The sequence below is a fragment of the Patagioenas fasciata genome, chromosome 5 (genome assembly GCF_037038585.1).
Source record: "Patagioenas fasciata isolate bPatFas1 chromosome 5, bPatFas1.hap1, whole genome shotgun sequence".
In the NCBI taxonomy this organism is placed as follows: Eukaryota; Metazoa; Chordata; class Aves; order Columbiformes; family Columbidae; genus Patagioenas; species Patagioenas fasciata.
The window spans coordinates 7,914,390-7,929,057 of NC_092524.1; the positions used below are offsets into that span (position 1 = coordinate 7,914,390).

At 41.3% G+C, this 14,668-nt stretch overlaps 1 protein-coding gene across 1 annotated transcript; it reads left to right on the top strand.

The window, feature by feature from the left end:
- The first annotated feature begins 625 nt into the window (after positions 1–625).
- On the top strand, positions 626–14,275 carry RCN1 (reticulocalbin 1). The gene is made up of 6 exons (XM_065839727.2): positions 626–981; positions 5,721–5,914; positions 7,465–7,643; positions 8,195–8,255; positions 11,113–11,312; positions 12,230–14,275. Exons 1-6 carry the CDS (start codon positions 626–628, stop codon positions 12,335–12,337), a joined length of 1,098 nt encoding a protein of 365 aa, XP_065695799.1. The 3' UTR covers positions 12,338–14,275.
- The last annotated feature ends 393 nt before the right edge of the window (positions 14,276–14,668 follow it).

Here is a 14,668-nt window from a genome sequence, read left to right on the forward strand (position 1 = left end):
TGAACTAAGGATGTAACACAGGGAAAGATAATACAATAGGTGCAAATTTCAATGACCTACATCTAGAGACTTTTACAATCTCAAGTGAAATAAATTGTAATATAACAAACACACACAAAAAAACCAAACCAATACCTTTTTCTGTGCTAAATTCTTTGCACTTTCTCTCTTCTGTAATTTTCAGGATCCTAAGTTTGCTTCCCTTACAATTATAGTGACCCTGTAAATATGCTCCATGAGAGCATAGAGACACAGTTTTGTTTGTTTTGGTTTTGTTTGTTTGGGAGTTTGTGTGTTTGTGTTATTTTTTCTTTTTACTTGTAGCCTTATTGTTACTTGTCCTTAAAATTTAAAAAGAAAAAAAAAAATCCGTAAGTCCTTTCCCAGCCAATTTCGGATATCAGCAGAAACCATCAACCTGATGCTCTAAATGAACAAGCTACACAAAATATCAGAGAAACAGCCACGATCCGCTATTCCGTGCTGTCGCGTTTCTGCAGCGGCACAAGCTGCGGCGCTGACCGAGAGCAGGCGGCCGCCCGGTTCTTCCCGAGGCGCTTCTCCCGCTCCGCACACACCGCCCGGGCCCGCTCTGCAGACGTGGCGCCGGGGCGACCGCTGCCCAATGGCGTCCGCCGCGCTCCCGAGCGGCCGGGGGCGGAGCGGGGCCGTGAGTGGGGCGGGGGCCATGAGCGGGGCCGGGCGCGGCGGGCGGCCGAGGGCTGGGAGCGTCCGGCTCGGCGGGTCGGTGGGAACGGGGGCCATGCGGAGCGGCGGGGCGGGCTGGCGACTGGCGCTGGCGCTGCTGGTGCTGCCGGCCGGGCTGGGCAAACCCACCGCGCGGCAGGAGCGGGCCCGGCCCGGCACCGCGCAGCACGAAGACCGGCCGGGCTTCCAGTACGACCACGAGGCCTTCCTGGGCAAGGATGAGGCGCGGAGCTTCGACCAGCTCAGCCCGGAGGAGAGCCGGGAGCGGCTGGGGTAAGAGGCGCGGGCGGGGGACGCTCACCCCGGTCGCGACAGCGCGGCGGCTGCGGAGACGTGGCAGGGGAGGGCGCGGCGGGGCGGCCGCCGGCCTTGGGGGAAGGGGCCAGGGGTGGGCAGCCTTGCTGTGACCCAGGGGGTAGGCAGCCTTGCTGTGACCCAGGGAGACGAAGGAGGGCAGAGCGGTTGGAGGGTGGCGGCGCTGCTTCCCCGGCTCCAGGGGGTCTGACCCCGTCCCACGCTGGGTTTGGATCCCCCTGTACCTCTGTATGGCCGGTGATACCCAGCACTCAGACTTCTTTCTCGCACCGTTGATCTTGCAAACGGTCAAACAACAGTTCATCACTTCTGTGTTTTTTTCTCTCCTGCCCTTTCTGGTCCTACAGCAATAAGCCTTGTGTGTGGTGCTGTGCCCGGTGTTGGACAGACCTCACCCGCTGCCCCGTGACTTTGCTGCTTCAGCTCCTTCTCTCTGGGTCACTCACCTGGCCCACATTAGTTTGAATTAAGTTTAAACCATTCTTTCTTCACAGCTTCATTTACAAGTCCACTTGAAGACATCTTCCCACAGCTGTTCCACTTGTGACATATTTGCTTGCTGTCTTACAGTGTTGCTATTTCTTCCATGCTGCTCTTTAGGCCAAGAACAGAGACCATGACACAGTTGCCTTATTCTACTGCTTCTCCCTCATTTACACCTACAAGGATTCAGATAATTAGTTAGAATTAAGTTTAGCAGTAGTTGAAAGATCCTTTTATGTGTTTGCTGATGAGAAAGTAGTTTAAAATATCTGCATGTTCTCACTTAGATTAGCTTTGCCTTTACTCCCCTTCCATAGGGAGTCGTACTTAACCGTTGTATGTCTGTCTAGTTTCATCCAGTATCACTTATCTCACAAACTGACCTCTTGCTTCTTCTGGAAGCTGTCACTGCTGTTTACCTGTATCTCGGTGAGTAAACAGAGAAAGTGGTGATCACAAATGACCGATTTAATGCACATTGTTTCAAGAAGGAGCAAAAGAAACCATGTTCTCAGGATACCTGATCTGTGACTTAGATTCTCATAACAGGTATCACTGGACATGTCTTTTGAAATTGGACTACACTTAGACAAGTTCAGATGTTTTAGTTGGGGATATGATTGAAGAATAGTTGTTCTTAGAAAGTTTTTACAAATGCTAACTGAGCGAGGGAGGAAGCTTAACTTTGAGCGATCTCCCTCTGTGCACCTTGGAAAGGTGACACAGGCATGTTAAGCTACAGCCACAATCAATAAGCTTTTAAACGGAGGTGGCTAAAGTGTCCCTCTGAGAATCAAGGCCCATGTTGTGGGGTGAGCATTGTGCAGCAGAACATCAGAGATGTTGCTGGGGAGCCCTGTGGGACAGTTTCATAACTTCCAGCGTTTCCTAACCTCGTTGTTTCAGATACCATACCAGGAGGTAGAGGAGAGAGAGGATTTTTAATACATTTCACTTCCTTCTTTTTATTGTGCTTTAATATAATCAGATATACTGAGAAAACCAGTCTTGTTATAGGGAACTTCTGCAGTGAGGGTTACAAATAGTGTCACTTCTCAGCATGAGTGGCTTTTAGGAAGAAGACAATTAAAAGCTATTTTTCAGTGCTTTCTGGGAGAAAATGGAAACACACAGTCTGGTGCCCTAAACAAAATGGTCATCCTGGTGACCAGTGTTGGGATTGGAATCCCAGGGCCAGACAGCAGTAATACAAAGCTTCTCTTGCCTTCTTCCAGCAAACAAAAAGGAACTAGCTAGCATACAGAAAAAGCCCTGCAAACCCAAGTACCTGCAGCCTTAGTGGAGGGGCAGCTGCACTATTTGGTCTTGGTTTGAGATCGTGCCATTTACCAACCCATAATTGTATCGTGACCTGGGAGTGCACCTGCCCTTGTGACAAGTTCCATGGCAGGGGCATCTCCCTGTCCTCTCACACCAGATCACTTGAATCACAGTTGCCCACTGGTGTGCAGTACCACAGCTCACCTGGCTTTGGAAAAGTATGACATAGTCCTGGTACAGCATCTGAGAACTGCATTTAGGGACTGGAGATGGGCTAAAAAGGAGGGGAGTGGGGCTGCAGTCTCTGAACCTTCTCCCTGCCATTTGTGATGGGCCTGTCATTTTCAGAGAACACAGAAGAAGGTAACAGATCCTCACTATATAAACGTTTCTATTCTTAATGCACGCCAAGGCCAGAGTTTATCAACATACAGTTGTAGTCACAGATACAGAGGGGAAGATTTCCTCTTTCAGCTGCTTTGTAGCAGTGATTTTCTGCCCCAACTTTATTTCATCACCAGATGTCTTTGCAGACTGGCAGCTTAGATTTCTGTAATAGCAGGTTGTATGTGCCTGTTGCATGTGCCCTCTAGCTTCTTTATGATAAAGTGGGAAACACTGTAATCTCACCTAAGTTAAAGAAAGTAAGCTTTCAGGTATTACACACTTATGCATGTAAATTCCTGTGTATGAGCTGGCATTTTGTGTCTGGTAATGTGTTCCTTGAATTTTTACTGTGTTCAGGAATTAACTATTTAACATAAAGGCACCAAGCCTTTTCAGACTGACCAATGTACATTAGTTCCACTACAAAACTTAGAATGATCCTGAACCATTTTTACAGGTAATTATCAGTATAAAAAGTGGGGTCCACGGTCCATATAATAGCTTGTGATCTGTACCTCTGGGAGCCCGTAGACAAGACTATTTCTTTGTCCCTGTCTTCAACTGGGAAGCAAAGTGAAATAGTGCACATGGATGCAATGGACCTATAAAAACAAGAGTACAGGTGAAAAGGAAGGGGCACATTTGCTAGTAAACAGTCCTGACTTCTTTCATGTTAAAAATACCAAAGAGCTACTTGAAGAATCATTTATTATGACTAATACATTTAACAATAGAAAGAAAGATCAGCTAAACCAATTAAATAAAATTAATTGTGTGGCAAATCCATTTACAAATACAGTCCATTGTGCAGTGAAAGGGACCCTTGGCAGTCAATTCCCCATGAGATTTACACAAAAGAGGAAAGGTTTTCCAGTCAGTTAATTCATACTTTACTACTTCAGAAAGCAAATTCAGCAGCTCCCTTTCTCCTGCATAGCTCAGAAATAGCATGGTTTAAAATTCATTCTGATACTATCTGATTCTAACAGGATTGTTGGAGATTCAGCAGAAGCTGCTGCTATCTGACTCTGCTTATCACTTTCATAACTAAGGCTCTGGAAAAGACATTGCTTCACCAGTTGAACAGTTCCAGTTGGCCAGGGTCAGTTTGTAGAGAACCAAGATGTTGAATTGCAAAGAATATTTAAAAGTGTAGAACTTTTCCATGTGGCCTTTGGCTGCCTAGAGGTTTAGGGAGCCCACCTGTCGAATCTCAAGTCAGGGTTTAGACAAGTCAACTCCTGCTCTTGCCCCTCCTTACAAACAACGTATAACTAGTCCATGGACATGGCGATTGAGCCTATGGGAAATGGTTATTCAGATTATCTCAAGCTGGCCACGGGATGCTCACTGAACTAGCTGCAGTGCAACTACAGACAGTTTGCTCCTGTACCTTGTGAGCAGTGGTACAAGGGTTAAAATAGCTGATGCGGATGCACAGAAGAAACATGATGCTAACAGCCTCAGTTCCAAGAGCAGGATACACAGTTTCCCACAGTACTGTGCCCAGAATACAGTAACGCTATGACAAGCATAACTACAAGTTGTGGGATTGAAGCTGCATCCTTATTTTAGATAGAAGTTTTTATCATCTGGTCTAACAGCATAGCCGGGACAGAAGCCAATTCTACAAGCTCAAACCCAGACTGGTGGCATTTAGCAATTACAGGCATACCTTGAGAAATTTACTGCAAAGAACCTAAGTGGCAGAGGAGAGCATTGCCTCTTTTTTTAACATAGTTTTTCAGGTCTGTTTTGTCTGCAGCTGTGTGCAGAACTTTTTGAAGATGGAAGTTTCCCTGGGAGTGTGCCAGTACCTTCACTCCTGCTGAGTTCAGCAGGACTTGAGGCTGGCAGCTTTATACAGGATCAGTGGCTTATAGCCCAGCTGCCAGCAATAGCTGGAGACCTGCTGCAGACCAGCTATTGCTTTAGCTAGTAACAGGCATTCCTGGCAGCACAAGCAACTTTGCGTTTTGCTGGTAAAGAAAGAAAAGAAACAGAAGTGGAGGAACAGGAATGGCAGACTGTACATGGTGTGCATGCCCAGCATTACACAGTCGTATAACTTGGTCCACCAGGGCATCGGTTACCTGGAAAGCCACAGGACAACCCACAGGTGTCCACAAAATCCTGGTGTCCACAGAAACCCCCTGGTTGCCTCCAGCAAGCTGCAGTAGTAGGTGAAGTGAATGTCTCCTGCTCTGAGCCCAGCCTGGCCACTCCTATCGACAGTGAAGAACAGCTACCCCTAAGTTAGTAGACACAACCTAAGAAATCCAAGTATTATCTGAGGTACTTTGTTCACTAATCTTGATTGTGCAAGTTCCATTTCATATATTTGTAGCAATATTGAATAATGAATAGAGACATGATCCTTAAGATAATCTGCAAAATCAAGAAAGGCTTAGCCGGTAGGGCAACTTTATAAGTTCTAGGTACTGCATTTTTGTGAAAAATCAGGGCCAGATTAAGATTCCTAAAATAGGACTGACACGTGGTTTGTTTTTCTGTCAACTCTTAAGGATGCTCATCTCTTTTTACAGGAAAATTGTGGATAGAATAGATGACAACGAAGATGGCTATCTCACAACAGAAGAATTAAAAAACTGGATTAAACGGGTACAGAAACGTTATATCTATGAAAACGTGGCTAAAGTTTGGAAAGATTATGATCTAAACAAGGACAATAAAATTGCCTGGGAAGAATACAAACAAGCCACATATGGTTATTATCTAGGTAAGATGACACTTTCAGATTATATACTTAAAGACTATTGAGATTATAAGGCATGATTTTATGCCTTGCAGTCAACAGGAGTTTGGTGTCACACTTAGGACTCTTGAAAATCACATTAAATTTTAGAGATGCTCAGAGGTCAAAAGCACTTCTTAGTTGTTTATTGCAGCTATTTCCACATGGCTCAAGATTTTGTAGGGGGATTATTGAATGTACTGACAAAGCTGAATTAAAGTCTCTGTCACTTAGAAATATATATATATACACACATTAACATGGTACTTTAATTAAAAAATAATATATTGCATGATAAACCAGTATTTGTTAATTCAGTCTGTCTGAACTCTTAAGATTCTAGATTCTAAAAATTTAGGCTTGGCCAAAACTATATGAAGCTATTGATTAAAATAGTTGTTGCAGAATAACATGCTTCAGACCTGATCAACTGGAAATTAAAATCCTTAACAATCAGGCACAAGAAACATTAAAAAATACACCTGAATCTTTTTTCCCCCCATATACATTCCCTTTGCTTTTTATAAGTTAATGAAGGGAAAGGAGGAGAAGAGACCACTTAAGATAAAGGACAATGCTGACAGAAAAACAAATTGGTATTAATTGACCATTTATACTGGCAATGAGAAGACAGTATCTACCTACCATACAGACACTTTCTGGAGCAAGCTTCCAGCAGCAGTAATAACCGCAAAATGTACTTTAGATTAAAATGGAGCTTATTACATTTGTGGAGATATTTGACACATCATCCCTGCAGCAGTATCGCTGCGAGCCTTTCTCAGCTCTTTGCTCTCTGTAATCCCCAAGATTTGGGGAACAACTCCAACATTGTGGTCTCGGGTTAATGCACACTTAAAATTCCCAGCTGTGATTCCTGGCCTCATATTTTTCAACTGTGTTTGTCTCCCAACATGCAAATTATGAAATTGTTATGAGTATTTTTCATGTTTGAAGTCACTTTAGTGATCCTATTTTAAAAATTATATCAAATACCATTCATTTTGTTCCACTGAACACCCTGAAAAAACGTATTGTTTTAAACTAGAAATAATTGTTAGGTTCCCTGTAGCAGAGGCGTAGCAGTTAGATAATTTCAGTCAGTCTGCCAGCTTCTGAAACCGCTTTTCTTTAGCTTGCTTTCTCTTTGAAACTGAAAAGTTATGTAGATTATACTGATTCCTAACAAAAATAAAACTTCTGTGAAAGCAGTCTGCTCCAAATAATGCCTAAGGAGTGCTTGTAAAAGCAGATTAAAAAAAAATAAATCTATGAAGGATAGTATACAATATTGCAAAATCCATTATCCTGGAATCCAACACAATTACGCAGACATTTACCTACATTACAAAGTCACCTTTAAAAATCAAGCTAAGTGCTTGACCCCTGAATTTAAAACTTCACAGTAAAGAAGTTCCATTTTAACACAGCAGCTATTCTGGCAATAAGCCTTTGTATTTAGGAGCAAATTGGAGTACTTCGTTGTGGTAATGTAACAGGAACATAGTTTTGAGATCATTTTGATTAATATGCAGAAAATCCAGAAGAATTCCAAGACGCAACTGATCAGCACAGTTTTAAGAAAATGCTACCCAGAGATGAAAGACGATTCAAAACTGCAGATCTGGATGGAGACTTGGTTGCCACTCGTGAAGAATTCACTGCTTTCCTTCACCCAGAGGAGTTTGAGCATATGAAAAACATTGTTGTCTTAGTAAGTAGAGCAAAACCAGTACCACTGGTTTTACTTTTTTTGGTTTTGGATGAGCTTTGAAATACTTCTCTAACCTTTCCATGCAGGGTTTAGAAAGAGACACACATAGTAGCCAAGTGGGGCACAGAAAGGGATACCTTTTTCGTGAAATTCACTTGATTTAGAGCTCTCAGCATAAGAAAGACTTGTTCAATGCACTTAGATAGCTCCTAAATGGAAATAAGAAACAGTCTTGGGGCACAGACTTAACACCAAGACACAAGGAAGGGAATGCTGACATGTGGTAGCTCAGTGTTTGCATCAAACGTCTATCTGTTGCTAGCTTAGAACTTAAGTGTGGTGTCCAGTTCATTCATGTGCAGGGAATTTTTTCAACATTAAAGAATATTTGTGTATTAATTGTGTAAACAACAATGACATTGGAATCAGTGAGAGTACACTTGCCTGTGTACAAGGGCAGGTCGAGGCTTCAAACGTGAGATGATGGAAGAGGCGAGTAGCCAGAATTCTCAGTTCTCTCTTGATTACTTCAACGCAAAACTATTTTACAGGAAACCCTAGAAGACATAGACAAAAATGGGGATGGTTTTGTGGATCAAGATGAATACATTGGTAAGTTTTGAGGTTTGTTTCTTTTATAACCTGCAGTTCACTTGTCCATCTTCTCTTAAACTTGCAGCAGTATTAACAACCCAGTCTGTGCTCCAGATCAACTGTTTTAAACCAACCATCCAATCCAGAACGTTTAATTTCGTTTTAGGCAGATAGCAACATCACCAACAAAACATTCCTCACACTTTGCAGCATAAGATCCTCCTCTTAGCCTCATATAATTTGGCTAAGAGGGTCTCGAATAATATTTTTCATGACAGGAATATTCTCTGTATACTTGACCACATTAAAAGCTTTTTGAAGGCACTGTTTAGAAATGTAGGAGAATCAGAAAGTGAATTAGTCTCTTCCCAAGTTTGAATGGTAGTTGACTAAGCAAAATAGCTGGGAAGCACACATTGCAAAAAAGAAAATTCACCTTTTTGTATTAGTTATTTTCCTAATTTAGTTAGAAAGTTAGAACCCATACTTCTTTGTATGGTGATGTTATTATGGTTCTTCTAGAAGTATAAGGTGTATTAAAAATGAACTGTGTAAAAATAGCACCAAGATTTAAGATTCTCAAAGAAGTTGTGAAGTGTATGAAAGTCACCTGTGCGTTACCTCAGCGGCAGAAAGAGAACAAAAGGGGAAACATCAACAGCGGATCAGACACAGTTAATTTGCACGAACTTCCATCACACTTGGCAATTATCTGCTGTCTTGCACTTAGACCTATGATGACAAAATATAATACATTTTAGCCTTTTGGTTCATTCTGCCGATACCAAAAGCTAACTTCTCCCTCTGCACTCACTCTGAAAGGTTTTAAATCAAGAAAGTAGCACTAGGAAAGCATTAGTGCAAACTCAGATGAATCTTTCTGTTTCTAGTGGTGCTATAAAGATCACTTCACCTATAATCAGGAACAATATACACACGTTAATTAATGGCAGGGGGTTTCTATTCCTTGTAAATTATATTTAGCCTCAGAATGTGAATGCTATTAATTTATGACTGAAATAACAGAGCGGCATAATTTCCACAGTAATTTCAGTTCATTCAGTGACGTTACCTACGTATAATTATAAGGTAATTGTCAACATTTGTTACCATGTGAATGCTAGTTTTTCTTGTCTTCTATAGATAGGAACATAGAATGTTCTAGTCACGATCACCCCACATTGGCAAGGATGATAAAAATCAAATTGACAGGACATGTCAGTTGCTTCAAATAAACAATATAATTTGCACTTTAAAAAAATTAAAGAAGAAAGTGAATGTGTTGTCTGAAGTTTTCTTCAAGAGTGGAGGAAAATGATGCTTAAAATATTCCTACATCCCTTTTTCAGACAATTATATAAAAACTTGTGATCAAGCTGGGGTAAAAAAAACCAACAACCAACCGCCAAAACCACCACCACCACAAACCCAGAAAAAGCAAGTATCTTCTTTGGTAGTTCTTAAGGAACAACAAAAAGAAATCAAAAAATTGCAGTCTCTCGGTCAGGTGTTTGATGGGCAAATTTGCTGAAGGTTATAGAACAATTCCTAACTCCTCTTCCTTCCCTCCTCCTGTTTTGTCTTTTACAAAATCTGGATTAGATTTTACACAGGCAGTGAAGCAAAATATCCCTAGTCATGTTAAGCATAGAGAACTAAATTCTTATTGTGCAGAAGCAGGTAACAGAATTTCAGGGAATTTCTGAGATTTGAGACCAGCATTTATACTTCCTATAATTGACAGCCAGCCTCTGGTGCTGAGAACACCCTTGTGGGGTGCACTTTTCCTTGGAACATCCTTAAAAAGGAAACCCAAAAGGCATAGAAGTAGTATCACAAAGCAGGCCTTAATTATAAGTAGAAAAGTGGACGATGTGAGGAATAAGCAGCTCTGATGAGCAGGAAACGATTGGCCACAGTGACCAGAAGAGTAAAGTGGACACACTACTGCTCATTGTTTGGAAGCTCTGTGCTGTAAAGAGCAGATACAAATCACTTGCTTTTAATAATCACTGCTGCTCTCCCAGCTCTACACTGATAGCTGCTGCCACTGTGGCATTTTCCTACTGACACTTCTTCAATATAGCACAGGACTGATGTACAGAGCAGCTCCTGTATGTAATCTGTGCATCCTATGCCACGGAGGGCACTCCGTCCCAAGGTATCAGCCTGTGACAAGTGCACTGCCTGTGGTTTCTCACACAGAACACACCACTGATCCATAACAACTTCCCAAGGTCTTTCTTTGTAGAATACCTTCTGCTGGAGTGTGCTGCAGCCCTGCATGGTCAAAAAAAGGACTCATCTACTAAGATGAATTTCTCTTACACAGATCTCTCTAAAAGCAGGACAAAAGCATTCAAGTTCCATTTATCAGTTTGTGTTTTCCTAAATTTCCCCTGTGCCTTTTTTTGCCTTAACCACTCTGCTGGCTGGAGTCTGATCTTATCCACAAAGACATTTGCTGGCAGGGACAAGATAAAAGTGCTAAGTTCCTTTCTCCCCATGTGACGGAGCCCAGCACTAAAGCTTATGATTGCTATTTAACTAAAGACTCTTAACATTTTTTTTTTCATTCTGAAATTCAGTGGGTGATGGCGTTTGGACACATTCACCTCTCATGTTAGCCTCACCAGCAGTGCACACTTGGGATAAAAGGGTATTGTAAGAATGGACAGAATCACCAGCAGTGAAGAAATAGGCCTGAGAACAGCTACTCTGTTTACACACCACATTTCATTTTCTGTACAAAGAAATGCTGTGCAAAGAGTGATAAGTTTAGTCTTCCTCTGAGGAACACTGTGCAAACGCCTTCAGTTTGTGCATCATTTGCAAATTAAATATGACTTGAGTGAGACTTTTATTTTCTCTCCAGCTGATATGTTTGCAAATGAAGAGGGTGGACCAGAGCCTGACTGGGTCATTACAGAGCGTGAACAGTTTTCAGATTTCCGTGACCTCAACAAGGATGGAAAGATGGACAAAGAGGAGATTCAGCACTGGATTCTCCCACAAGACTATGATCACGCACTAGCTGAAGCCAGGCACTTAGTCTATGAATCGGATGTAGACAAGGTACTTAGTGTTCTAGTGCTTTTTTAAAGTTACATAAGGTTGTGGGGTTTTTAAACATATCAACCAGCAAGAAATCGCTCCTAATAACTTTTCTAATTAGTGCACTTTAAATGGAGTTTTAGAAGCTGAATTGCTAGTGTATTAATGTATCAATTTCAGTTTCAGTTAGTAGGGTTAGAATAACAAACTAAAAGTAGTAAAATGTGGTTTATCAGCTCTAGAAGTCCCACTGCATTTCATTAGGTTAGGTGAGAAAGTATTTATCATCTTAAACTTGGAAATTTTAACACAGTTGAAATATTCTTTTTTCTTTTGAGACTAGTCACACATTTTTTATGCTAATTCAGACTACAAGAGAAAAATTAAAAATACATTATATAGTAGATAGCAAAAAAAACCCCATTTCTATAATTACTTAAAGACTGGCTCAATGCATGCACTTACTCTAACATGGGAGATGAATGGTTCTGTAGATCCCGGATAGTGATCTTCAGAAATGTAACGTGAGCGAAGCTGGAACCTGAAAAGCCAAAACACTCTTAACACAGTGTGTAAATTGCTAACACAAGCAATTATCTTTAGCAAAACACACCAGAGGATTTTCATTTTTACTGTTAGGAAGGTAAAACCAAACCACAGGGCAGAACTGCATACCAGATAACCCATATGCTGTTTAGAAGTGAGTTAATTACAAAGAACTTTCAACTAGCAGTTTGACCCAGCTGAAGCCACTGAGACTTCTGTCTTCCACTGAGGTCCAGACTTCACTCACCATGGCAGCTACAATGATTCCTGGACCTGCAGTCTGCTGCTTTGAAGAACTGTCTCTTGCCTAGGGCTCTTCTAGTTCTGTGCTGGTGTGTCATTTGCTTAACTTTGAAAATACTCTCACAGAGATTTTATTTTCCTCTCACCAGGATCAAAAACTAACGAAAGAGGAGGTTCTAGACAACTGGAATATGTTTGTTGGAAGTCAAGCTACTAATTATGGGGAGGACCTCACAAGAAACCATGACGAGCTATGATGCAGCGTACCAACCAGTGTGCCCTAGACCTTTTCTCCACTTTACTGAAATCACCTTGTCCATCCCCTCTTTTTGGGGGAGATGGCAAGGAACACACAACTAAATGACTTGCATTAATATATTTTTAACATGTCAGTTTATTACCTCAGAAACTACATAGAAGTAGCTTTTTACTCTTTTTACATGGGTAAATACAATATCTAATTACTACAGTTCTATTTTGGAAAAAATAAAAAGGTAACTTTTCTTCATAGATTAGAGCCTGACCTGGAAAACGCACTTCTAAAACATAAATGCAAGAATCTTTAATAGTGAAATATTTTCTTCAAATACCTGTTTTTACTGTAGCAAAATGCAGCTATGATTAGAAAGAAACCTAATATTTAAACAGGTTAAGTTATTTACTAATCTTTTTTAGTAGCATATAACAATTTAGAGTTATACTTTTGACCCTTCTATACAGAGAAAAGGTTTGACGCAACAAGCTCCACAACCTTTTTGTCCGCGCTGTTTTTCCTCTCCTGCTTTGGGCCGGAGGTGCTGAAGGAGGCATCCAGCAGTGCTCAGGTTTATTGCTTTACAAGTGCAACACGTGCAGCTGTCCCTTCCCTCTAACCCTGTCTCAGTGCAGAAGCAGCACACGTGGCCCAGCAGCCCGTGCCCGCGTTCCTCAGCGAGGGCTGTTGAGTTCATAGTGACAGCTGCTCCTTCTGACAACAGAATAATGTACAATTGTTTGTGGGCTGTTGGTTATGCTGTTTCCTGGGAGGAATTATGCCACATGGAGCTTAATTTATCTCACGCTTTTCGCACTTTACCCAAGCCGTACTCTTGTTCACACAGTGTGAATGGCAGCAGTTCTGTGATGGAGAAAGAATGAGACATATCACCCCTCTGGGCCTTCTGTCTTTTCTGCCACATAAGAGGACAGATTTATATGGCTAAAGTTCTGGTTTTGTATGTATATACGTATAAGTACGTGTTACTGAAGCAACTACATGAAGACAGCTTTCCTTCTAAAAGGGGTGAGCTTTCCACACAGGTGCTTTCTTTTTTACTGTATAATGTGAGCTGTTACATGTATATTTTTATGTATCCGGATTAGATACGTTTGGTTGGTTTTAAATGTACTGGTTTTAAAATAAGCACAATAAAGCCAATACTTCTTTTTGGTACTATGAAGGTGCAATAACACTAACACAGGCTAACACAGATGATGTGAAAGCAGGTTCCAAGCCTTTCAAGCCAGTAGTTCCCAAAACACTGGGTTGTTGGCAGCTCCTGCAGCACTACAAACCTCTACAAACAGCAGCTGGACATATGGCACTGACTGTTTCTTCTTCACCTCATTAAAAAATAAAGCTAGAAATAAGTCCAATATACATGGTTGGCATTGCTATCACTAGAATCTCTTCTGAACGCTAATACTAGGAGACTAGGGCTCCATAACAGAGTTCACCTAAGAGGTTCCTTGAAGGTTTAGTGTGCAGTGTCACACACTGGTGATCACATAACCATCCAGAGAGGAGCTTGAGACTCCAATGTTGTGATATTACTTCAGCAATTTAACAAATTTGTGAAAATCATCATGAGACAATGAAGAACTGTGACCTCCATAAACAGTGTCATTTTTATAAGGTCATACAAGAACTGTGGTGAAATATTTTACATCTTCCAATTGAAGATCATGAAATCTAAATGTTAGAATCTGGCAGAGATGACATGTTCTTACTAGCACAATTATTAAGCTTTTGGTCTGCACTTCTTATGACATTTGTCCTACCGTATGATGGTGGAAGAGGTAAGGACTTTTCGGAGACATCGCTGGCAATGACATAAGCAAACTGTTTTTGCTCTTCCAGTACCCTCAAGTTAAATAAATGCCTAAATGCAGTGTTATCTGAGAAGCAATAAAATTTTATCTTTGCACGTGTAAAAGATTATCTGTTTTGTTCATGACTCAGATTTGGGAAGGCTTATTGTATTCAATAATCCTAACAATCTTGAGAACTTTTAGTAGTCCTTTCCTATTAGAAGTTAACTTTTTATATTTCAGTAGCAGAATTTGAGTACTTACTCTGCACACAGATTCTCTTTTGCTGTTTCAGGAAGCAATACCTTAAAAGACCTTAGAAAAATCTTGTTTCCTGCAAGTAAAACTGCAGCTCAGACTGGAGCCTAAGCCAAGGATTTTCACTGGAGCCCAAGGGAAGGTTGTTTGCTAACTCTTGTTGAAATTCAGTGGGAGTTGGGTGCTGAAACAGTAAGCATTGTTGCCTTCAGCTAAACATGACACTTCCAAATCCACTGTGTTCTGTCCCAGCAAAAAAA

Coding starts and splice junctions, on each gene's coding strand:
- RCN1 (XM_065839727.2), top strand. CDS start 626: ATGGCGTCCGCCGCGCTCCCGAGCGGCCGGGGGCGGAGCGGGGCCGTG. Junction 5,915..7,464: donor CACATATGGTTATTATCTAG/GTAAGATGACAC, acceptor ATTAATATGCAG/AAAATCCAGAAGAATTCCAA. Junction 11,313..12,229: donor ATGAATCGGATGTAGACAAG/GTACTTAGTGTT, acceptor TCCTCTCACCAG/GATCAAAAACTAACGAAAGA.